This window comes from Elephas maximus, chromosome 7 (assembly GCF_024166365.1).
Source record: "Elephas maximus indicus isolate mEleMax1 chromosome 7, mEleMax1 primary haplotype, whole genome shotgun sequence".
Taxonomy (NCBI): domain Eukaryota; kingdom Metazoa; phylum Chordata; class Mammalia; order Proboscidea; family Elephantidae; genus Elephas; species Elephas maximus.
In genome coordinates, this window is record NC_064825.1 from 57929967 (window position 1) to 57955478 (window position 25512).

Consider the following 25512-nt stretch of genomic DNA (forward strand, 5'->3'; position numbering starts at 1 on the left):
TAGGTACCATGTGTAGGTTTGCTCCACCCAGTTATCAGCACTAGTGCTTTCTCCTCCCCATATCCTTATAAGCTCTTAGTAGCAATTACATTATCTTATATTCCTGAGCAAAAATGAGGGAGACCCTCAGTGAGAGAGATTGGCGCAATAGCCCTAACAATGGGCTCAAACATACCAACACTCATGGAGACAGCACAGGACCGGGTAATGTTTCACCCTGTTGTACAGAAGGTCACCATGAGTTGGAACTGACTTGATGACAACTAACAACAACAAAAGGACTGCGATGAAATGTTAATTAGGTGCATGTCCACAGTGAGATATTTGGGTGGGCTCAGGAGAATCCCAGGTAGTAAGGAGTCTTCTCCCTGCAGGATCATCCATGGAAACATACAGGCGAGGTTCTTAGAGTCATCACCAGATGGTGATCAGAAGTGTCTCAATCTGGGGATCTGACATCCTCACTGAATAGTGACACAGGATCTGTACTGGTTTGGGATTCCAGTGACCTTCCATTTTGCCTGTGGACAGTTGGGCAGTCTCTTCATCCTGGTCTCCTCTTTTCTCCATATCAGATCTTTTGTATCTCAGTACGGAAAACCTGTTCTCACTTCCACTGTTCCTCTCTTGATCAGTGCACCCTCTGATTCCTGGTGACTCTCATCAATTCCTTCTGGGGTGGGAAGTACAGCATAAATTTTTCTGCTCAGCACTGGTTTTCCACTGTGGCCTACTCATACACTGTGATTAAATCGCTTGGCTAGTAACTGAAAGGACGGCAGTTCCAATCCACCAGTTGCTCTGTGGGAGATGTGGCAGTCTGTTTTACAAAGATTTACAGCTTTTGAAACCCTGTGGGGAAGTTCTACCTTGTCTATAGGGTTGCTATGAGTCAGAACTGAACTGACGGCAGTGGGTTTGGTTTGGTAAGTGATCTCAGTTGGTCCTGAGAATATTGGAGACATAATAACAAAACTTATCGTCTTCAAGTTATCTTTTTGTCAAAGATGCTATTATACCAAACAGTCATTGTTAATAAACTCATACAATTTAGAATATTTGTATTTACTATGGGATAAGACTGCCTTTTTCGTGTTTAGTATGTTGTAAAAAAAAAAAGCTAAAGAGTTGCTTTAATAGTTGGTGTCTGTGCCCTCACATTTTCGGAGTCCTCATGTCTTCCTGCTCATTAAACCATTGATTCTGCTTTACACAGCTGAGTTCAAAATATCTTAGTCTGCACTGACATCTATGGGGCTTGGAAACTGAAAGCCTCTAGGCTGTGATTGATAGATTATTTGGCCATTTCAGTAGTTTCTCAGCTCCCCTGAGCCTGCTCCTTCCCTCTAAGTCTTTCGCTATCAAAGTACCATAGGGTGGTTTTAGAGGTGGAGGCAGCTGCAGTAGCATGTGTACTTTGCAGTCGGTCCAAGGATTTCAGGTTTGGGGAGTTATCCCAAACCCTTCTTGTCTCTCCTCATACAAAGAGAACTTGCTCTTTGAAAGAATATAATAGCAAATAAAAAAATTATGGTAGAAAGAATGTGATCATTCTGCACAAATCTAAAGACAAAGATAGCACAAAAAATTATAAATGAAAACTGGTTCATTACTGATAAATGGGATGGGAAGAGGTGATGCTCTGGGAATATCCTCTGATGCATTTGATTTGAGACAAACCAGTGGGGGAAATCAGGGCATAGCAAGGCACCATATAGTCTGGGCCAGTAGGCAACCCAAATGCACCATGCTGCTTTTCTACCACTCTCAATTTATCTCCAGTGCTGAGCCCAGTGGTATACTCCACCAGTTTACCATGTTCTGAGGAACCCAGGAATAATAAATCTTCCTTAGGGCTCCACATCCCCACTCCACTCCCTAAACTCCTGTTGAAGAGGAATCTGACAAAGATAGCTCCCTTTGTGTATATGGATTTTTAACACTGGGGAATAAAGTAAGAATGTGATAACAGAGTGTGGCAGTATGGATGAATTAAACACCAGGCATTGAAGTAATTTTCTGAGTATACTTTAGGAACTCAACAGAAAAGATTTGAAAAATTGTTAAAAATTGCCAAGTGTTCAAATGTTATGATGTAAATTTTTACAAAAAAAAAAAAAAGAGCAGCTGTTGAAGCTGCTTAAGTACAACCAAACACCTCATGGAATTTGTTTTCTTGGTCTAGAAACTTAGGGTCATAGTTCTGAGGAACATTCCAATCGATTGGCCTAATATTATTTTTCAGTGCTTCTGTTCTGCCTCCTAGTTTGTAAGGTAGTACCTAGGGTCTTAAAAGCTAGCAAGCAGCCATCCAGGCTACAGGAGCAACAGAGCAAAAGGAGAGTCAGGAATTGAAGGAAGAAATGGATTACCTGTCTGGTTATCTCCATGAACTGCTTCCTTTGCCATGAGACCAGGAGAACTGGATGATGCCCAGCTACCATTACTGGTTTTTTTGATCAAAGAGTCTATGGAAGAATCCTGATCAAAAGGGGTAAGAATGTGGAACAGATTTTTCAATTCTCAATGTAAGACTTTCTGGAGCCATTGAGGCTGGATAAACCCCTGGAACTATCTCCTTGAGATAATGTTTAAACTTTAAAACTTAAACCAAAACTATCCCCTGAAGTCTTCTTTGAACTGAAGCTTATCTCAATAAAGTATATCTACCTTGAGCATTGTGCTCTTTTAAAAAATTATCCGTGTGAGATCCAATTAACAATAGCAACACAAAAAGTTAGATGAGAAGCTTAGTGAGCAGTGAATCTAAGTCAAATGTGCTGGAAAAATTCAGAGAAGATGAGACTATTTGAAGAACATAATGTTACTCAGTTGTACGTGTAGAAATTATTGAAATGGCGTATGGCTGTCCAGCCTTCGAACGGTAATTTTTTTTCCATTCTGGTTATTGTTCCACTTCACCAAAATTTAAAAAATTTTGTTCTGCTCTGCTTTTGCTTTGTTGATCATGACTGAATCTGTTCGAACCGGTTTTTCCTTCTTCAATCTCAACTTTATATTCTGCAAGTGGATAACCTGGAGGAATTTCACTTGAAGAAATATGGCTACCAAATTTGTTCCTTATATTGCAAATAATATTGCATTTTTACATTAACTTGAGTTTTATTCATTCTAAGATTTTATAATTAGTTTTGAAAGTAGAAATATTAAACTATTTCTGCACATTTATTAATAATTAAATCTAAAGTAACAATGATGTTCAGTTTTAGTCACTGTCTCAAAACATTTCAATACAAAAAAACCATGTTGTAAAATATATTATTTTTTAAAGGCTACATATTTTTAAGTATACTAGAATTCGCTACAGCACTGAGTGACATTAGTATTGTGATAAAATACTGCTAACATTGTGTAAATATTAAATTGAAGATCCAAATACGGTTTTTAGTAGGAAATTCTCAACGCTATAAAATGCACTGGAAACAAACTTGATTTTGATGTGGGCAGCATTTCACCACTAACACTTAATAGTCATGTAAAATTGATAAGAACTTATTCATGAAATACTAGAAATACAAAGTGTGCTATCATACCTAACGCATCAGTACATAAAGGCAAAGTGCAATAAAATATTTTATACTTTAATATTCACCTCAGTCCTAAGCTGAACAATTGGCATAACATTACATAAAATAAACTTTTTTTTACAAATATATATTTAATTCATATGAAGTTACGCAGTTCATTTAGAAAATGTGATTGCAATAAACCATAATTATATCTAATTACGAGAATGTCCTCTAATATTTTTTCATATAAGCTAGCTCTGTTGTCTCACAAGATGAATTTCAAACCTGAGAAAGCTCTCTCAACACTGATCTGAGTAGCTTGTGCCCCCAAAACTACCATAGCAATTTCATATAACTGGGGATGTTGTGAAGTGTTTTCTTCCCAAAATTTGAGAATACTTTTCTTTCTCTCAACCCTTTGTACATCATCAAAGCTTGTTAATATAGAGTCAATATTAATAGCACATTCCACCAGACTGGGTCCAGCACAACTGGATGTTGCCTGGCTACCACCACTGGCTGCTCTGACAAGGATCACAATAGAGGGTCCTGGACAGAGCTGGGGAAAATGTAGAACAAAATTCTAACATACAAAAAAAAAAAAACAGACTTACTGGTCTGACAGAGTCTGGAGAAACCCCAAGAGTATGGTCCCTGGACAGTCTTTTAGCTCACTAATGAAGTCGCTCCTGAGGTTCACCATTCAGCCAAAGATTAGACAGGCCCATAAAACAAAACGAGACTAAAGAGGCACACCAGCCCATGGGCAAGGATGAGAAGGCAGGAGAGAACAGGAAAGCTGGTAACAGGGAACCAAAGGTCGAGAAGGGGAGAGTGTTGACATGTCGTGGGGTTACAACCAGTGTCACAAAACAATATGCGTACCAGTTGTTTAATAAGAAGCTAGTTTGTTCCGCAAACCTTCGTCTAAAGTACAATTAAAAAAAAAAAAAAGCCTGATCTCAATTTAAGTTTTTTCTTTAATTTTGTGAATAATTCTATCATCAACACCATCGTTTGAAAAGAGAGCATTTCCTGAATTGCTTTCATTTATTACACTTTCAGTATTGCTCCTTTTCAGATTTTCTATCATTTCCTAAATGCTTTTTAAATGTAATATGGCCTTTACCTTAAGTTCAGAACTAATTAGAATTTGATAACAAGAATCTCGATAATCTGCTCCTAATGTGGTGTCATTTTCAATAACTTTTTCCTTGACATTAAATTTGTCAATGTGTTTCCAAATGTATTATTAGGAGTTCTTAATTTTAGCTTAGTTTCCACCCACATGCCAAAAACATCCCTCACAGTTAATTGTTCACTTTGCAATCTTTTTCTTTAAAGGTTTTAAAATTTCCAAAATTAATTTCTTATGCCCACTCATCATTAGAAAAGTAATATTTCATATTATTCTCAGCTAACACTTTGAAGAATAAGGGAGATCGAAGAATTACTGATGCCTTTGAATTATGGTGTTGGCAAAGAATATTGAGTATACCATGGACTGCCAAAAGAATGAACAAATCTGCTTTGGAAGAAGTACAACCAGAATGCTCCTTAGAAATAAGAATGGCAAAACTACGTCTCATATACTTTGGACATGTTATCAAGAGGAACTAGTCCCTGGAGAAGGATACCATGCTTGGTAAAGTAGAGAGTCAGCAAAAAAAGAGGAAGACCTTTAACAAGATGGATTGACAGAGTGGCTGCCACAATGGGTTCAAGCATAATAACAATTGTGAGGATGGTGCAGGACCAGGCATTGTTTCCTTCTGTTGTACATAGGGTTGCTATGAGTCGGAACCAATTCTACAGCACCTAACAATAATATATTGCAAAAAATATTGCATCCTGGTAATATTTCTAACACGGGGTTCATACCGTTGCATCTTGTTGGGCGATCCGGTACAGGTTTCTTTAACTTATTTTTTGAAAATTTGGTAGGCAATGTCGGAATATGCATTATCCAAATGAGTTTGCAGCCTACTCTTAAAAATTCTTCCAGCTCAGCATCTTCCATTGCTTATTTAATAACTAAGCAAAGTGTGTGTTCATCACACTTTATACCATAATACCATACTATAATCTTATAAACCGTGTTGCTTTCACTTCACTCTACAGTGGTTAATGTCTGCAAGTCAAAGTGTACAAAGTCAGAATCTTTGAAACTCATTTTTGCCTGAAATTTGCCATTTGATTTCACTATCATTTCTGAGCAAATCAACAAATTCAATCATATTAGAGCTATTATCCGTGATTACAGAATAAATCTGTTGTAAATCAATGTACTTCTCTAAAAATTTGATACAGTGTGTTTTTTAGGTACAGAGCTCTGTGTCTTTTAATTCTTTCCCAGTGTCTCAACAGATGTATCTTACTATCTTGTGCAAACTGAGCATTAATTCCTAGAATTAACCAACTCAATCTACTGGCAACATCCACCTTCAAAGAGAATGTTCATTTTTCCAGATCACTACTAATTTTGGGTGTGCTGATTTATTTTATTGGAAGCCCCGCTTTACAACATACTTGTAAATTTATTCCACACCTTTTGAAGAAAAATCTTATTTCATAGTGATGCCATCAAATTGCTTTCAGTGAAATAATGGCATGTCACAATTGAAACATTAATTTCCCTTCCACCATTTACTGATACTTGTTAACATTTCGATTTGTGATATAAATACCAAATTTAAACCTGTATGGACAAAGAATATGCAATAGTACATTTAAATCAAAATTTAATACAAGAATGGAATCATCATAAACAAATCATGCTATATTCACACAATGTAATACTATGCAAGCATAAAGAACAACGATGAATCTCTGAAACGGCTCATAACATGGATGAATCTGGAAGGCATTACGCAAATGAAGTTAGTCACAAAAGGACAAATATTGTATGAGACCACTATTATAAGAACTCAAGAAAAAGTTTAAACACAAAAGAAAACATTCTTTGATGGTTACAAGGGTAGGGAGGGAGGGTGAGGAGTATTCACTAACTAGATAACTCATAACCCATCTCTGTCAACTTGATTCCGACTCATAGCGATCCTATAGGGCAGAGTGGAGCTGCTCCACAGAGTTTCCAAGGAGTGCCTGGTGGATTTGAACTGCATTTGAACTGGATTTGGTTAGCAGCTGCAGCAATTAACCTCTACACCACCAGGGTTTCCCACTAACTAGGTAGTAGACAAGAATTATTTTAGGTGAAGGGGAGGACAACTCACAATACAGGAGAGGTCAGCACAACTGGACTAAACCAGAAGCTAAGAAGTTTCTTGAATATAACCAAACACTTTGACGGACAGAGTGGCAGGGGCAGGGGTCTGGGGACCACGGTTTCAGGTGACATTTAGGCCAATAGGCATAACAAAGTTTATTAAGAAAAATGTTCTGCATCTGACTTCGGTGAGTGGTGTCTGGGATCTTAAAAGCTAGCAAGCAGCCGTCTAAGATACATCAATTGCTCCCAACCCACCTGGAGCAAAGGAGAATGAAGAACATTAAAGAGACAAGGAAAATATGAGCCCAAGAGACAGAAAGGGCCATATAAACTACAGAGACTCCATCAGCCTGAGACCGGAAGAACTAGATGGTGCCTGGCTACCACCAATAACTGCCCTGACAGGAAACATAATAGAGAGTCCCTGATGGTGCAGGAGAAAAGTGGGATGCAAACCTCAAATTCTAGTCAAAAGACCAGACTTAATGGTCTGACTGAGATTGGAGGGACCCCAGAGGACATGGCCCCAGGACTCTCTGTTAGCCCAAAACTAAAACCATTCCCAAAGCCAATCTTCAAAGATTAGACTGGACTGTAAGACATAAAATGACACTGGTGAGGAGTGTGCTTCTTAGCTCAAGTAGATATATGAGACTATGTGGGCAGCTCCTGTCCGGAGGCAAGATGAGAAGGAAGAGGGCGACAGAAGCTGGTTAAATGGACACGGGAAATACAGGGTGGAGAGGAGGAATGTGCTGTCACATTATAGGAAGAGCAACTAGGGCCACATAGCCATGTGTGTGTAGGTTTTTGTATGAGAAATTGATGTGAATTGTAGACTTTTGCTTAAAGCACAATTAAAAAAGAAAGAGAATGGAATCATCAAAAAATTATGCACCATTTTTTTCTTTTTTTATTTTACTTTAGATGAAGATTTACAGAACAAAATAGCTTCTCATTAAAGAGCTCACATATTATTTTGTGATATTGGTTAACAACCCCATTGCATGTCAAAAACTCTCCCTTCTGGACCTTGGGTTCCCTATTACCAGCTTTCCTGTTCCCTCCTGCCTTCTTGTCCTTGCCCCTGGGCTGGTGTGCACCTTTAGTCTTGCTTTGGTTTAGGGGCCTGTCTAACGTTTGGCTGAAGGGTGAACCTCAGGAGCGACTTCATTACTGAGCTAAAAGGGTGTACAGGGGCCATACTCTCAGGATTTCTCTAGTCTCTGTCAGACCAGTAAGCCTGGTCTTCTTTTTTTTTTTTTTTTGTATGTTAGAATTTTGTTCTACATTTTTCCCCAACTCTGTCTGGGACCCTCTATTGTGATCCCTGTTAGAACCATCAATGATGGAGATTTTTTATTTCTTGAATTTAAATATCACACTTAAAAAATGTGAATAATGTGTATTTAAATGTTTGCTCACTTGGCAAACTTCCATTCAAATGAAACTCTGTTCAGAACTCGATGCAGTTTAACCAGCTTCTTCAGATTTCTAACTGCAAGTGTTCTCAACTGCTGAGTGTTTCTCACATTCTTGGTAGGCACAGCTTGCATTACTGTGAGAGGGGTCAAGCACGGAGTGGAAACCGTGAGCTCTGACTGTCCTGTGAATCATATCCTGGGTAGCAGCAGTCATCGCCTATAGCTGCAACTGCACAACGTTGCTTGCTGAATCAATGAACTGTGCCCTTACCAGCCATATGCCAGAGAAACATTCGGCATACATGGGTGCCAGATGCAAATCAAACAAATGGTCCAATGGTCTTGTTTACAACTTAAAAATTATTGTTGAATGAAAAATAGCAGAGCTAAGAAAATAATGGTTTTTTTATTTTGGATGAGATTCAGAAAAACATTTTTTTAATTTGGGTTTATGTTTTGCTCCAGCTATAATTTTGGGTTTAATGGTCTCAGGGAACATCTAGCTCAATTGGCATAACACAGTTTATGAAGAAAATGTTCTATATTCTAGAAGAAAACCAAAGACACAAGGGAAAGATTAGTCCAAAGGACTAATGGACCACAAGCACCACAGCCTCCACTAGACTGAGTCCAACAAAACTAGATGGTGCTTGTCTACCCTACCACCACTGACTACTCTGACAGGGATCACAATACAGGGTCCCGGACACAGCTGGAGAAAAATGTAGAACAAAATTCTAACTCCCTGCCCCTGCCCCCAAAAAAGACCAGACTCACTGGCCTGACAGAGACTGGAGAAACCCCTAAAGTATGGCCCCCAGACACCCTTTTAGCTCAGTAATGAAGTCACTTCTGAGGTTCACCCTTCATTCAAAGATTAGACAGGCTCATAAAATAAAACAATACCAAAATGGCACACCAGCCCAGGGGCAAGGACTAGAAGGCAGGAGGGGACAGGAAATGTGGTAATGGGGGACCCAGGGTCAAGAGGGGCAAGTGTGGACACATCGTAGGGTTGGCAACCAATGTCATAAATCAATATGTGTATTAATTGTTTAATGAGAAACTAATTTTCTCGGTAAACTTCATCTAAAGTACAACAATAACAACAAAAACAGTTTGAACAACATTGAGATGAAGATCACTACACTTGAACAACATGAGTTTCTTAACTGGTAGAATGAACCTCACCTATACAAAATAAAACTATAGCAATTATTCCAATATGGTTATAAGTTCCTGACTCATAGATATGAGTCAAAAAATTCTTTAAGCTAGGATTAGCTGGTTTTTCTGTGGGTAATAAACAATACCAAAATATTATAATGCTTTAATATTATAAAAATTGATTTCTCAGTACCTTCTATCGCTCTCATGTCAGTTAAAGTGGGAGGATTCCTGGTCCCACCCTGTCAGTCAGAGACCCGTGTTATGGAGCCTCTTCCATCTTGTAGCTGCACCATTGGCGTATGCAGTCAGAGCAAGAGCAAGGTAGACTCAGGGCACAAAAACATGTGCAAACAATGTAAAGTGATTCACTTCTATTTTTTGAATGATGGTGTACATATCAAACTTTTTCCTAAGGATGAAAAGAAAAAAAAAAAAGCCTTGTACATGTGAGTGTGACTCAGTGAAAAATTACACTTAAATAGCACCGTCTATTAACTGCTATGTCCTTACCTGCATTATGAGTTGCTGGCTTGCATGACAAAGATTAAATTGAACCTCTAGTAGTCTATGAAATGCTTCCTCTTCCAACCTGCCAAAATAAGGAACAGAAACTTGTTAATTAACAGATGGACTTGTAAAATTCATAGATATTATAGCCTAGTTTTTTTTTTTTTTTAATTGATTCTCTCCTCCGGGAGACTGTGTTATAAGTGGTCAGGTGCCAAGCCTTTCTGGATCAATATTTTACCCTTAGTGACTTGCACAGCCTGAATACAGAATATCTAAGAATACAAATAATTCACATTCTGAGTTCTCAGGCAAACTGTGGGGATGATATAATTGTGATTTACATTTTTCTTATTCAAATATTTTTGCCAGAGTACAGCTAGGATAAAGCCCAGTGCCATAGAGTCAACTCCGACTCATAGCGACCCTATAGGACTGAGTAGAACTGCCCCATAGGGTTTCCAAGGAACTCCTGGTGGATTCAAACTGCCGACCCTTTGGTTAGCAGCTGTAGCACTTAACCACTATGCCACCAGGTTTTCCCCACAGCTCGGATAGGAATAAAAAATGTAGTAGCTGGGCTCCTAGCTGCCCATGTACCAGAAAGTGTTAAAGTCTAACCCCTCCTTCAGGCCCCTGGGGAGTGGCTTCCCTCTAAAGTTTCACTTCAGCTTCCTGTTTTCGATAATTTAACTTTCATTTCTCTACTTTGTGAGCATTAAGCCCCTGGTTTGGTGAGTAAATCTAGACCATCCTGTCCCTGACCTGCCTCCATTCTTCCACATGGAGTCACAGCTTTTCTGCTTGAACCTGAAGGTGTGTGAGGTAGTTTGTAGGGGCAGAGATTGGGAGACTTCAAGGGAAAAGGGTTGATTATGCTTGGCTGAGCTTGATTTAGGGTCTGGAAGCTGCTCTGAATTGAAAAAATAGAGCCAGTTTGCTGGCTTCCTGCAGGGGTCGAATCTGGGGGATGGGCAGCCTTTAATGAAGACGGGTTTGGAAAAGCAAAGGGGCTTGTTTTTTTCCTGTTCCCATTGCCATTGAGTCAGTTCTGACTCATAGTGACCCTACACGACAGAGTAGAACTGCTCTATAGGGTTTCCAAGCAGCAGCTGGTAGATTCAAACTGTCAAATTTTTGGTAAGCAACCCATACTTCTTAATCACTGTGCCACCAAGGGCTCCTTGTAAAAAATTGTAGGGACCATTATTTTCCAGGCTGAAACCACACCCATCTCCTTCCTTTTCTTTCCAAGCCAAAGGGAGCCAGAATAGTCTTTTTTGTCAGAGGCCAGCAGAAAATCTCTTCCCAGCAAACTAAAGTGCCTGGTCTATGAGTGGATTAAGTTTTTAAGGGGAGGGGGCACAACTTGAACCAAAGGTGTCATATGTTACATAGTGAAAGTAAGAGGACGATGGCAAATGTATAATGAGTGGTGGACGATGGCAAATGTATAATGAGTGGTGGTTGGTTGTGGGTGTAAGTTAGCCACCACAGGTCGTGTGAGGAGAAAGTTGAATGAAGTATAAACATGAGTTGTGCAAGTATTGGGTGGTGGATCATTCCATGAAGAGAGAAAAGCTAAGTGCAAAAACCTACAGGCAGCTGTGGGTTTGGTGCTTTTAACCCTGAGCATGGTTTTTTGGTGTAGGAAAGAAAGACAGGCTGGATGAGCCTCAGAAACAGTAGGCTAAGTGAAAGAAAGCAGATGCAAAAGACCACATATTATGATTCTATTTTTATGAATTGATCAAAAATTCTATAAAATTTAAATCTATAAAGATGCAAAGGAAATTAATGATTGTCTGGGGCCAGAGGTCAGAATGGGGAGTGAACTGCTAATTGGCACCAGTTTTGTGTCTGGTGATAGAAACATTCTACCTTTGGATTGTGGTGATGGTTATGCAGCTCCATAAATTTACTAATTGAATTGTACATTTAAAATAAGTCCATTGGATGGGATGTGAATTACAATTCAGTAAAGCTCTTAAAAAAAAAAATGAATCATACGCATATCAGGGGTTGAATCACTTCCTGCAGAGAGAAGAGCAAGTGCAAAAGGAGCGGGGGGTAGTGGTGGGTTTAGTGTATATAACATAAAACCAGTGTTTTGAGATCAGGAAGAAAAGGCAAGTGGGTTACACAAGGCTCCTGATCTGTAGGGCCTCAGTTTGCCCTTCTGTCCAGTGGAAGAGAAAATAGCAATCATTGCCCTGATAAGGGTGGAATTTGTCATGTGACATAAACTGAGAGTAAAGTGTTTGAAATTATTAGAAGAAGCCCTTTCATTCTGTCACTGTCCTACTCTTCTTGTCTCTTTATGTTTCTTCATTATATTATTTTGTCCTGTCCTAAATCTCTGTACAATCAGTATCCTTTTAATCCCTACATTCCTTACAGTGCCCACTTTTACATTCCCAGCCCTGCAGGTGTTTGTGAGCAAGAAGAGACTCAGGAGCCAGGACTGGCAGAGGCTAGGAAAGCAGCGAAATGGCTTCAGTCCGGGCAGACATACAGAAGGAGGTGACCTGCCCCATCTGCCTGGAGCTCCTCACGGAACCCCTGAGCCTAGGCTGTGGGCATAGCTTTTGTCAAGCCTGCATCACTGCGAAGAATGAGGAGTCACTGACCATCAGGCCAGGAGGGGAAAAAAGCTGTCCTGTGTGCCATGCCAGCTACCAGCCTGGGAATCTATGGCCTAATCATCATCTGGCCAACATAGTGAAGAGATTCAGGGAGGCCAAGTTGAGCCCACAGGAGGGGCAAACAAGTGGTCTCTGTGTGTACCATGGAGAAAAACTTCTGTTGTTCTGTAAAAATGATGAGAAGGCCATCTGCTGGCTTTGTGTGAGGTCTCAGGAGCACTGTGGTCACCAAACGCTCCTTGTGGAGGAGATGGCCAAGAAATGTCAGGTACGGCTCAGGGTAGAGAAAGACAGGGAAGAAGGTAGCACTCAGAAATCTCCACTTTCTTCTTTCCTCACTTTTTCACCATAGAATTAAGTCCTGTGATAGCTTCCCATACTCTAATCAAGGCCTGGAGGACATTTCTGTGCATGTCTTCTATTTACATAAAAGATTAGCCTAGACTGCAGACACTTAGCCAAGAGAAGAGAAACTTGTTTTGCTTTGTTTTGTTTTCCTTTTGTTGAATGAGTAGAGAATTGCTTCCCAAAATAAATTCTTCTTGCCTTTCTGAGCAGAAGAACTACTAGAGGACATGGTTGGTCAGATGTGGGGAAGAAAGTCAATGAGAAGAAAGGATTTTCCTTGCTGCAGGATTAATTCTTCCTCTAGGACAAAAGAGAATCAGATTACTCTTTTTTTTTTTAAAATAACTGAAAATATACACAACAAAACATGCCATCTCAGCAATTTCTTCATGTATAATTCAATGACAGCGATTACATTCTTTAAGTTGTGCCACCGGTCTTGCTATCCTTTTCCAAGTCATCCCACCACCATTAACATAAACTCAGTGGAGAATCAGGGCTACTCTCGATGAGGAGATAGTGACTTCCACTACTCAGGAATAAAGAACACATTCACCTCCTCAGATTTTTGTCTGAGTCATAGATTCTAATGGCCAGTCTCACAGTTTCTGTAAACTCTGGTCTCTTCTGAGATCAGCCTGATTTCTGCACCAATGTATCCTCTGTTCAGGTGCTGAGAAAGCAGTGGTGTGATTCTGTTCTCACAGGAGAAGCTCCAGGAGACTCTCATAAGGCTGAGGAAGGAGCAGCTGGAAGCCAAGAATTTGGAAGCTCAGATTACAGAAGAGAGAGCTTCTTGGAAGGTAAGAGGAAACGCTTCCTGAGGGAGTTCTGAGACATGAATCTGGGCAGCAACTTGGGTTCTAGTCACAAGAGGCTCCTTCCTTTTTGCTCGTTTAGAATTAATGAGTACAGAAGCTATTTGATTAGTCCTTCATTCCTCCCCTGTTGGAGGTAGGGGGCTGGAGAGTGGACATATCACAAGTGAAATAAAATATTTGGAGATGAAGACTATGAGGGAAACAATTGTGAAAATGGCTTATGAATCTTCTGTCCCATTCCTTCATCAGGTTTGAGGCTCTGATATGTGCAGGAAAGATGTTGGGCAAAGGTCCAGGTTCCCAGCTTTGGGATTAAACATGGGGGTTGGGGAAGAGTGTTTTAATGCATAGATAGGCATGAGTGTCCCGGACAGGTATCTGCAATTCAAGCCTCATCAAAGTATTACATTTTGGCTCTCAGTGTACCTTAATAAAGCAGGCTCGAGGATATTGTTTTGGAACGAGGTCAAGAAAAAATTGTAGAAACAAACAGCTTCCCCTGGAATTGCTCTGTGGCTTTCACCTCCCCTCCTTGTGAGAACTCCCTGAAGAAAATAGTTCTTATCCTGGCTCCCAGCACCTTGCAAAGTAGATCCTCAACCAAACTGACAACTGACTGCCTCTTTCTCTTCCCTGTTTCCAAAGCATCAGACACAGGCTGAGAGACAAAGGATTCTGGCAGGTTTTAATGACTTGCATGCCATCCTGGACAATGAGAAGAAGAGGGAGCTGCACAAGCTGGAGGAAGAAGACGTGAAAGTTCTGGATAGCCTGGCAGCAGCTAAATACCAGCTGATCCAGCAGGACCAGGAACTGAGCGAGCTCATCTCAGATGTGGAGCGTCGGATGCAGGGGTCATCAGTAGAGATGCTGCAAGTAAGACTTGGAATGGAGCTCCTACATGTGAGATTCGGGAAAAACAGAGACCAAGTTTCCTTCCTTACTGGGTCCCTGGGCTTTCTTCCTGGTAGTGGCATTAAGAAATTCCTTTGGCCCTGTGGTGTCCCTTCATTGCCATTCATTTCAGGTGTGATGGGGGTAATTCAGTGTATGAATGGCAAGGGAAAGTATCCATTATTGTTAATTTATGAAGGGCAGTGTAAAAATTTGATCCTGGAGTTTCACTGTATCCATACCTCATATAGATTTATTCTATATGTTGCTGTTATCTGTGACCTAGTGTTGAGTGTTTGTCAGACATCTCTTTACTAGGCTTAGTCACAGGCAAATACGTACACATTAATTTTGGGAAAATTTTAAAAATAAAAACATAACTTCTTTGATAATTGTGGGACAAAGAACTCAGTTTGACGTTTTGTATATAGTTTCTGAAAATAGCTTGAGCACTTAAGGTGCTCTTTGTCCTTCTAAAATAGCCAGTCTACACTTGTTGCTATGGGTTGTAAAGTCAATTCGGACTCATAGTGACCCTATGCGACAGAGTAGAATTGCCCCACGGGTTTTTCTAGGCTGAAATCTTTATGGGTTCAAAGCATGTGAGACAAAGTCTTGCCATCCTCACGCCTAAGGACCATTTTGGCTGTACTTCTTCCAAGACAAATTGGTTTGTTCCTCTGGCAGTCTGTGGTATGTATTCAGTACCCTTCACCAACACCACTATTCAAAGGCATCAGTTCTTTGGTCTTCCTTATTTACTGTCCAGCTTTCACATGCATATGAGGTGATTAAAAATACCATGGCTGGGGTCAAGAGCACCTTCATCCTCAAAGTGACATCTCTGCTTTTTTAACACTTTAAAGAGATCTTTTGCAGCAGATCTGACCAATGCAGTATATCGTTTGATTTCTCAATTGATGCTTACATGGGTGTTGATCATGGATCCAAGTAAAATGAAATCCTCTACACTTGGTAAAGTAGAGGATCAGTAAAAAAGAGAAAGAGCTTCAATGAGATGGCTACAACAATGGGCTCAAACATAGCAATGGTTGTGAGGATGGCACAGGACCTGGCGATATTTCATTCTTTTGTACATAGTGTTGCTATGAGTTAGAACCAATTCAATGGCACTTAACAACAACAACAGCAATCTTTCTGGGAGCAGATAGCTGGGTGGGTTCAAACCTCCAACCTTTGGGTTAGTAGCAAGCTCTTAACTGGTCCACCGGGCTACACTTAAATGTGTATAAGTAAGTAGGGGGCTACACAAGCCCACTCAGGAAGGGAGGGGCATGATGTAGTCAGTCATGCATATTCATTAATTGGATTGATATGCATGATGTCCCAATAACTAAAGCACCTTGGACCTTGGAGTTTCTTCTTTTTGAGGTGTCCGGGATTGGCGAGAACAGCGTGCAAGGGAGAGTGTCTGGCACATCCCTGGGACAATGGAAGCCTTGTGTTATGACTTCTTCCTGACCTTCCCCGAGCACTTCCTTATGTCCTTTCCAGTTACAATAAATAGGCAACTGTAGGTATAGGTAATTGTTGTGTACCGTTGAATCAATCTGACCCATAGCACCCTGCAGGACAAACTAGGACTACCACATAAGGTTTCCAAGGTTGCAATCTTTACTGAAGCATACTGCCACATCTTTCTCCAGTGGTGCAGCTGGTGGGTTTGAACCCCTGACCTTTCAGTTAGCAGCTGAGCACTTAACCACTGCACCATCAGGGCTCCCTTAAGTATAGGTAATAGTTTCTGTGAATTTTGTGAGCCATTCTAGAGAATTAATGAGGCCACAGGAGGCAATGAGCCAGCAAGGGCTGGCAGGACAGCTGATTTGTGTAGATGCAGCTCGGGGTGACTGGTGGCCAGGGAAAGTCTGCATGGGCAGTCGATGAAGAAGGATAGCTGCCTTCTAGCTTGTGTCCTAATGCCAGGCTACTGGCAGGGGGTTAGGGTCAGAGAGAGGAAGCGCCATGAAAGTGGCTGGTGACAAGGAATGGAAATGTGGGGACATGAAACCTGGATCCTTTTCCAGTTAGGATCCTTGCTCTGCAGTTGGAGAAAAAGGTAGGTCTTGCCCACCTTGCCTCATTTTTAGTACAGTTGTCACAATGGTATGATTTTATATATATTCATATTACAATAAAACCTGTTATATATATGCATATGTATGCATACACATAATTTTTAATATGTTTAATTTTTTCCCTCTGAGGAGTGGCAAATGTAAGGCTAGGCTGTATAATACCTGAGCAAGCAATTTGTATATATGCATATGTGCATGTGTGTGTGTGTTCATGTGTTTGTGTTGGCTGGGGAAGAACGTATGAGTTGGAATCGACTCGACGCCACTGGGTTTTTTCTGGGGGGAGAAAAATGTATGGACAAACTTATAAAACTTAATGGAGGAACTAGACAGTGTGAAAGTTAAATTTTTTTTTTTTTTGTGGCATTAATATTATGACTATGATTTACAGCCAGGAAATGTGTTTAGAAAGTCAGGAAACTTCAGATTTTCTTTGCTTGTCTTTTGCCACTCTCTGTTCCTTCTATTGCTAATTGAACAATAATTTCATTTCCATCTAATGGATCTTTTCCTTAGCTTTTTTTTTAAAACAGATTTTTTGAGGTATAATTTACATACCATAAAATTCACTTATTGTGAGTGTACAATTTAAGGATTCTTAGTAAATGTATTACTAAACTATGAACAAATTCTTCTTTAGAATATTTCCATCACTTCAGAAGCATTCCTCATGCCTGTTTGCAGTCAATACTTGTTCCTACCCCTACCCCCTGGTATCCACCCAGCTGCTTTCTGTCTATATAGATTTACCATTTCCACATGTTTTAGTATAAACATGTGTTCCTTTGCATCTGGATTTCACTTAGCGTAATATTTTGAGGTTTATTCATATTGTAGCATGTATCGGCAGTTTTTTCCTTTTTTTCCTTTTATTGCTGAGTACCTTTCCATTATCTGGATATATCACATTATGACACATTTTCCCTTTGAATGCCTATAGAATAAATGAAAGTACAATGAATTAATGAGGTTAAGCTTCTGGGGAACCATATGCATTTTCAAAAAACAAATAGGAGGCCTATCTCATCTCCAGATACTTGAAGCATCTTCCTATTCTTCTGAGGGTTAAAGCTGTTTTTGTATGTTTATTTATTTATATATTTTTTAGGGGACCTAACACACTCACATGAGTTCTCTGGGAAGTTCTGCCTGGGTTTTATTCTTACATTTTTCCCAGTACACTGTGACTATCTATCTATTCTCACCATATCAAGGGCTGGTGGGTGTTTGATGTAGAAGGTGGGTAAAACATTGTAAGATGGAGTGCCTATCACTCCATCTAGGGTTGCCAGATAAAGGGTGCATAGTTAAATTTGAATTTCAGATTCAACAGCACATACTTTTTTAGCATATAAGCGTATCTTAAATATTGCAGGGGTCCTGTTGTTGTTGTTGTTAGTTGTCATTGAATTATCTCTGGGGGGGGAAAAACCCATTGTTGGGTCAATTCCCACTCATAGTGACCCTATAGGACATAGTAGAACTGCCCCATAGTTTCCAAGCAGCACCTGGTGGATTTGAACTGCTGATCTTTTGGTTAGCAGCCAAACTCTTAACCACTACACCACTAGGGGTCATACTCGCACTGATAAAAGAAAAAGCTGTTTTTATCCAAAATTCAAATTTAACTAGCCATTCGGTATTTTTATTTGCTAAATATTGCAACCCTATCCTTGATTCATGTTTTCCTTCTTCTCCCCAGGATGTGATTGACTTCGTGAAAAGGTATGTGTGGGAGACCAGGGATGATCCTTTTTTGTGTGGAGGGTGGATAGTAGCCATGAGAGCTACCTTGAGGTCAATCAGAATTAAAAAAAAAAAAAAAAAAAATCACAGAGCTGGAAAATTTGAGTATTGCATTGTCTCAAATTGTTGACCACAGATGGGGATTTCCAATGGTAGGAAATTTGGGTGGTGGAGGTCATAGAGTTAGGGCCAAGAGGGACGTTAAGGATAAGAGGTGGCAGTATCAGAGCCCCACAGCTGCACTAATTTCATTCATACCTTTGTCTCTCCTTAGCTCTGATTTCTGTATTTCATAGGCGCTTGTCTTATCTCAAGAAGGGTTCTGTCTTCTTCTCTGCCAGGTCCCCAAATTGTCCAAAGGGACTATTATATCCCTGAGGATAGAAGAAGCAAGGTCTTTATAGGTGTTTTCTTTAGGTTTCAAAAAACTAAAGTCTTGGAGAATAGTGGGTTTGGCGTTGGTGCCAATAATTAATTTCTTCTTATTCAAACACTTTAGCATCCGATATGAAAAATGGTGTTCTTGTGTCTAAAGTTGCCCACCTACCTGGCAGGATCAAGGTCTTCCCAAATATGTGAAATTCAGAGATGAGCCATTGATGACTGAGTGGTAGAATCCTTGCCTCCCATGTGTGATCCCGGCCAATGATCCTCACGGGCAGCCACCACCTGTCTGACATTGGAGGCGTGCATGTTGCTATCCTGCCGGGGAGGTTTCAGAGGAGCTTTCAGACTAAGACAGACTAGGAGGAGAGGCCTGGCGGTCTACTGCCAAAACCCAGTCAGTGAAAACCCTTCTGATCCGCAAACAATCACGGGGTGGTACAGGACCAGGCAGGGTTTTTTTTTTTTTTTACATTGTGCATGAGGTCACTACGAATTGGAGCCAACTCAATGGCAACTAACAACAGCAGTGAATTTAGTGGTCATAATTTCTCCTTTTCCAAATGTTTGTAATGGTTCATCAGAGAATCTGAGACCTCAGATGTTTTTCCCTGGGCCTCCATATTGGAGTAACAGGCTTTGGAGACCCTTGAGCCTTTCAATATAGGAACCTCAAACTTGATATTTCTCAACCTCCCCGTAACCCGATTCTTCAGCCTCCCTACTGATCATCTGCCTGGAAACCCACATCCCTGGACTCTCCCTGGCGGGCCCACTGAAATGGCCACCTCTTCTGCGCACATCCTATACTTTCTTTACAGGCATCAAATACCTTTTATTAAAAAAAAAAATAGGCACCATTATTTCACCTAATTTTATACTATTTTTAAGAGGTAGAGAGTGGAGGGTTAGTTGTTCCATTTTAGAGGAAGGAATGAGAGCCTCTTTGAAGTGAAGACCTTCCCATAGTCGCACGGAGGGTAAGTGGGAAAGTAGACATGAGCACAAGTCTTTTGGCTCTAGTGTTAGTAGTCTCCCCTCTCCCATTCTCTGGCTCCTCAGGAAGGGGGTTAAAATGCATCAGTGGGGTGAAAGGTGAGGGATGCAGTGGTGCTGTAGAGACAGAAGGTCAGAGGAGTTGGGGGTCAATTTTTATCATCCTTAGAAGTGAGATCTGGACCTTGAAGAAGCCGAACATCGCTTCCAAGAAACTGAAGAATGTGTTCCGAGCGCCAGATCTGAAGGGCATCCTGCAAACATTTAGAGGTGAGCAGAACTTGGGTAAGGGTGTAGTGTGGGACTTTTGTGATGTCAGGGGCTACCTAAGGGAAAGGGTACAGTTTCTAGGAGAGGATGGCCTGGGGGGAAGAAGGCCAGAGAAGGAGGCATATCCTGTGCTAAAGAAAATGTGGTCGTATCTAAGGGTGAATGGCGAGGTGACTGGTTCATCCTCTCATTCACCAGTTTACAGCCTCACATTACTCCCCTTCCCTGCCACTGCTCTAGAGAGGAGATAGGTATCAGCACTGACTCCTATACTTCTAATCAACATCCTTGAAACTTTTGTCATTTCAGAGCTGACAGATGTCCAGTGCTATTGGGGTAAGAAGAATTTACAGGGTCTTCAAATCACCATGTTCTTACCCCTTTTGAGAAGCTGTGGTTACAATTAAGTCCCATGATCTGAGCCCCAAGTGTTTTTCCCCCCACACGCATCCCCAAACATACGTTTTTAAGTGTTCTGCCTGTCTCTGAGCCACCAACACAAGCTCCTCCCAGTTAATTCCCAGTATTCCTTACGATATTTCAAAGACTCATCTACCCCATGTCCTTCACCTGACCCTGTAATTTTTCCTACAGTGGATGTGACACTGAATCCAGTCCGTGCTTCTTCGAATGTTGTCATTTCTGCGGATCAGAGACAAGTGCGAGTTGTGCCCATTTTGAACTTTAACAATTCCTATCAGTGTGATTTTTCTGCTTTTGGTGTCTTGGGCTGCCAATATTTCTTCTCAGGTAAACATTACTGGGAGGTGGATGTGTCCAGGAAGACAGCCTGGATACTGGGGGTATGCTGTAGAACAAGTGACCCCAGGGAAAATTGGGGTTCTTGGTTTCGTTTAGGCTCAAATGCAAATCTTCAAGATGTGTACTCCAGATACAGACCTCAACATGGCTACTGGGTTATAGGGTTACGGAATCAATTTGAATATAATGCCTTTGAGGGCTCTTCCTCCTTGGATCCCCAGGTTCGGACTCTCTTCATGGCTGCGCCTCCTCATCGGGTTGGGGTTTTCCTAGACTATGAGGCAGGTACTGTGTCATTTTTCAATGTCACAAACCATGGGTCACTCATCTACAAGTTTTCTCAGTGTTGCTTTTCTCAGCGTGTTTCTCCATATTTCAATCCTTGTAACTGCCCAGCCCCCATGACCCTGTGCCCCCCGAGCTCCTGAACCTCCTTATTCCCTCACACACTTCTGCACAGTTCCTTGTTCAGGGGCTCAGCTCCTGCACCTGAGCTCATCTCCGGCATTCTGAGTGTCTCTTCCGTTCTTTTCTACAGGATATCTTTCAGTCTTCACAGCGTGTAGTGATGCCTTGTGTCATATTCTTCCTAATATCATTTGCAGAGAACGCTCATTTGTTGCGTTTCTGAGAGAAAGACATCTAATCCCTCCTAGAGAAAGAGCCGTATTCCTGTAATTTCTCTACCATCTCTTTTCTGCCTCATTCCCCCTGCCACTTAACACAATTGACAAAGAAAACCTGTCAACTCTTGTTCATATTATCTAGGACAGTACATCTGTCCTAAATAATGAACCCTTCGGAGTCTGTAGGTTTCCCAGTGACACACCGTATTCATCAGGGAGCTAAGCAGGAAGCACATAAATAATGTATTTGCCAAGAGTGGATTCTTGACACCCAGAGCTTCTGGGTCCAAGTCTTGTCTCTTCACTTACCAGCTGTGTAACTTTGAATGAGTTACTTAACATCTCTTGGTCTCATTTTCCTAAAATAAAATTTGGTATTAAAAGTTTTACCTAATTCTTAGGATCATTTTAAGAAAGCTAAATTTTATTAAATGTAAAGCATTTATCTGAAAGTCTTGTTTATAAGAATAAATATTTGCTCTCATTTTTCTGAAAAAATGTAAGCTGTCCCAATGTCCTGGAGAACAAGTATTTTCACTTCAAGAGAGCAAGAGCTGGCTCTATGAAGTCTAATTTTCCAGGTCCAAAGATGAAAAACCCTGATGCAGATAGTATGAGTTTCCATACTCTGTGCAATAGCCAGGGCCCTGATGAGGCTCAGCAGTCCTTCTGAGGGATAGCTTTTTGCTGTTCAGGCCTTTTCCTTGAGGTGAAACATGTGAGTATATCACTCCATTTGCCATCCCATGCACTTCTATTCTTTTTTATCATTTCAAACTCAGGATGAGGAATAGACCTACTTAGGATAGCAAAGACAAACTGTTTTTAGAGAAGTATGCATTATAAAGTAGCACAGGCACTATGACTACACAGAGCCCGCATCAAGATTCGCAGAGCTGCAGAGAAAGGGGTAGTCTCTTGGCCACGCTGGATGAAAATGAAAGTGCCTGGCTTGGGACTGATTTACAGCAAAACCTGTGGAAGGTGGAATCTGTGTAAAGCAAAAACCTGTCAGAGAAGGAAAACTCAAGTATTTTCCACTGAAATGAGCAATAGGAAAGTAGGAAGACTGCACCTGTCGAAGCAGAAAACTTGCGAGACCTGGAAAAATGAGACAATCCCGTCGAGTTCCAGCTCTCAGGTTTCACTGTATACATATACACATTCACATATATGCATATATACACACAGCTAAAAAAGTATATATAATATATAATCATGAGTATAAACCTAGCACACTCCCATGGATTGAATTGTGTCCCCCCAAAATATGTGTCGACTTGGTTAGGCCATGATTCCCAGTATTGTGTGGTTGTCCTTCATTTTGTAATTGTAATTTTATGTTAAAGAGGATTAGGATGGGATTGTAACACCCTTACTAAGGTCACATCCCTGACCCAATGTCAAGGGGCTTTTCCTGGGGTGTGGCCTGCACCACCTTTTATCTTTCAAAAGATAAAAAGGAAAGGGAAGTCAGCGGAGAGGGGGGACCTCATACCACCAAGAAAGCAGTGCCAGAAGCAGAGTGCATCCTTTGTACCTGGGTTCCCTGCACCAAGAAGCTCCTAGTCCAGGGGAAGATTGATGAGAGGGTCAACAGAGAGAGAAAGCCTTCCCCTGGAGCTGGTGCCCTGAATTTGGACTTTTAGCCTGCTTTACTGTGAGGAAATAAACTTGTTTGTTAGAGCCATCCACTTGTGGTATTTCTGTTACAGCAGCACTAGATGACTAAGACACACATACATAAACATTATTCCAGGTAACATTTACAAGTATAAAAAAGAGAATTTATATCAGGAGGCTAAACCAAACCAAAACCAAACCCACTGCCATTGAGCTGATTGCGACTCTTAGCGACCTCATAGGGTTTCCAAGACTATAAATCTTTATGAAAGCAGACTGCCACATCTTTCTTCCATGGAGCCGTGGATGGTTTTGAACCTCTGACCTTTTGCTTTAACCACTGCGCCACCAGGGCTCCATCAGGAGGCTAAAAGAGTTTATAAACTGAGTTTTTCCCCGTGGTCCCAAAGCTTATAATGAGTGGCCGGGCCAGGATTAGTGCCAGTCTGTATTATCTGCACCACGTCCCCAGGGAGAAGGCAGCAGCCTGACTCTCAAGGATGTGGGGTGGGAGTGAGAGCCCAGGAGATGCTGAGCTGGAGAAGGAACCTGGAGCATCTTAGAGAAAACCTTAGCTGCCACAAAATGTAGACTGATATGCTGAATTCATGAAGCCATAAAGGATGAAAGAGTAGATAACCAAATCATAATGATTTATTAAGTCACTCCATTAAAAACAAACAAACAAAAACCCCATTACAGTGGTGTCAATTCTGGCTTGTGGCAATCCCATGTGATACAGAGTATAACTACTCCATAGGGTTTTCTTAGCTATAGCCTTTACAGAAGCAGATCGCCAGGCCTTTCCTCCATGGAGCTGCTGGGTGAATTTGAACCACCAACCTTTTAAATTAGTAGTCAGGTGCAAACTGCTTGTGCCATCCAGGGGCCAAGCCACTTTGTTACCAGGATGCTATTGCAGTTGACATGAATAAAATGTCCCCTTACTTTAGAGGGTAAACATTGTAATTGGACGGTTAAAATCCCGGCCTCTGAAACCAGATCAAATTTTGTATAGTTATGATATAGCACTTGATGGTTAAAGCCCTTGACTACTAGCCAGCAGCTCTGTGGGGCGAAAACTTGGCAGTCTATTTCTGTAGAGATTTACCGCCTTGGAAACCCTTGGGTCGCTCGCAGTCAGAACTGACCGGACAGCACTAGGTTTGGTTATTTTTTTTTGATATGGCTATGTCATAGCGGCCCTTATCAAATTAAGCACTTGCTTTCTTTGGGACTGAGTTTCTCATTTGTAAAATAGATAAAAATAATAAAACTTACCTGATGGAGATATTGTGGAAATTAAATAATAGAAAGTTTGTAATAACATCTACCATTTCCTACACAAAAGGACTGATCCAGAGTGGTGTCTGTTTTTTTCATTGGCTTCTTCTCTCTTACTTGAGACAAATGATTTTAAGAATATGTAATAATTTACTTGAAAAATGGTTAACTTTGTTTCAAGAAATAGAATAATTTGATTATGTACTTATGGATTAAGAAAAAGTCTAAGTATAAAATAAATGTTACATCATTGTTCTCATCTTCTTCATAACCAACTAGTCATATTTTACAAATAAGCCTGATTTTGCAGACCCTGGGGGCAAAGTAAGACTTAATGCGGTTAGAGTGTGGGGGTGTAGATGGATCAAACACCAGGCATTAAGGAAACTATCTGTGTAAATTTTAGGAAGAAAAAGAAGATTTGCAAACTTGGTTAAAATTTGTCAAAGGGGTTTATATAAATGTTAGCAATATCAGATCAAAAGCAGAATTTTCTTATGTACTATAGAAATTATGTTCCACAACAACAATAGAATGTAGAAGCATGAGTATCTCAGTAAGCTCAAGTCAATATTCAATAATACAGTAACTATATTTTTTTTTATAGCTAAATACCTGCATATCTATCTAACTGCTACTCCCAATACACAACAGCTTGTGATAGATCTGAGATAATAAGGAACAAGGTTGACAAGTCCCCTGCTTGCCTTTAGGAAATTTACTGTTGGGAGCTTCTATGCTCAATGATAATATTATGAGATTAAAATTTAAAAACAAAAAAACTGTTGCCTTAAGCCGATTCTGACTCAGAGCGACCCCATGTGGGTCAGAATAGAACTGTGCTCCATAGGATTTTCTTATTTATTTTTTTAAGTAATTGTATTTTAGGTGAAAATTTACAGCACAAATTAGTTTTTCATTTGAAAATTTGTACACAATTTTTTTTTTTACTTTTTGATTTAGCAAAAATTTTTTAAATTGTGCTTTAGATGAGAGTTTACAGAGCAAATTAGTTTCTCATTAAACAATTAATACACATGCTGTTTTGTGACTTCAGTTGCCAATCATGTGATGTGTCAACACTCTCCCCCTCTCGGCCCATTTGCGTTCGTCCAGCTTTCCTGTCCCTTCCTGCCTCCTTATCTTTGCTC

The 25512-nt window shown here is 40.5% G+C and overlaps 1 protein-coding gene across 4 annotated transcripts; it reads left to right on the forward strand.

Moving 5' to 3' along the window:
* Positions 1–10487: 10487 nt before the first annotated feature.
* LOC126079184 (E3 ubiquitin-protein ligase TRIM22-like) lies at positions 10488–22479 on the forward strand. 4 transcript variants are annotated; one of them, XM_049890109.1, is made up of 9 exons: positions 10490–10597; positions 12285–12776; positions 13564–13659; positions 14323–14553; positions 18373–18395; positions 19966–20066; positions 20376–20402; positions 20661–20816; positions 20925–22479. In XM_049890109.1, exons 2-9 carry the CDS (start codon positions 12354–12356, stop codon positions 21254–21256), a joined length of 1389 nt encoding a protein of 462 aa, XP_049746066.1. In that variant the 5' UTR covers positions 10490–10597; positions 12285–12353; the 3' UTR covers positions 21257–22479. The 4 variants fall into 4 exon arrangements, with proteins under 4 accessions (XP_049746065.1, XP_049746066.1, XP_049746063.1 ...); XM_049890106.1 differs by having other exon boundaries at positions 10492–10597; positions 20661–22479; XM_049890107.1 differs by having other exon boundaries at positions 10590–10679; positions 20661–22479.
* Positions 22480–25512: the final 3033 nt, after the last annotated feature.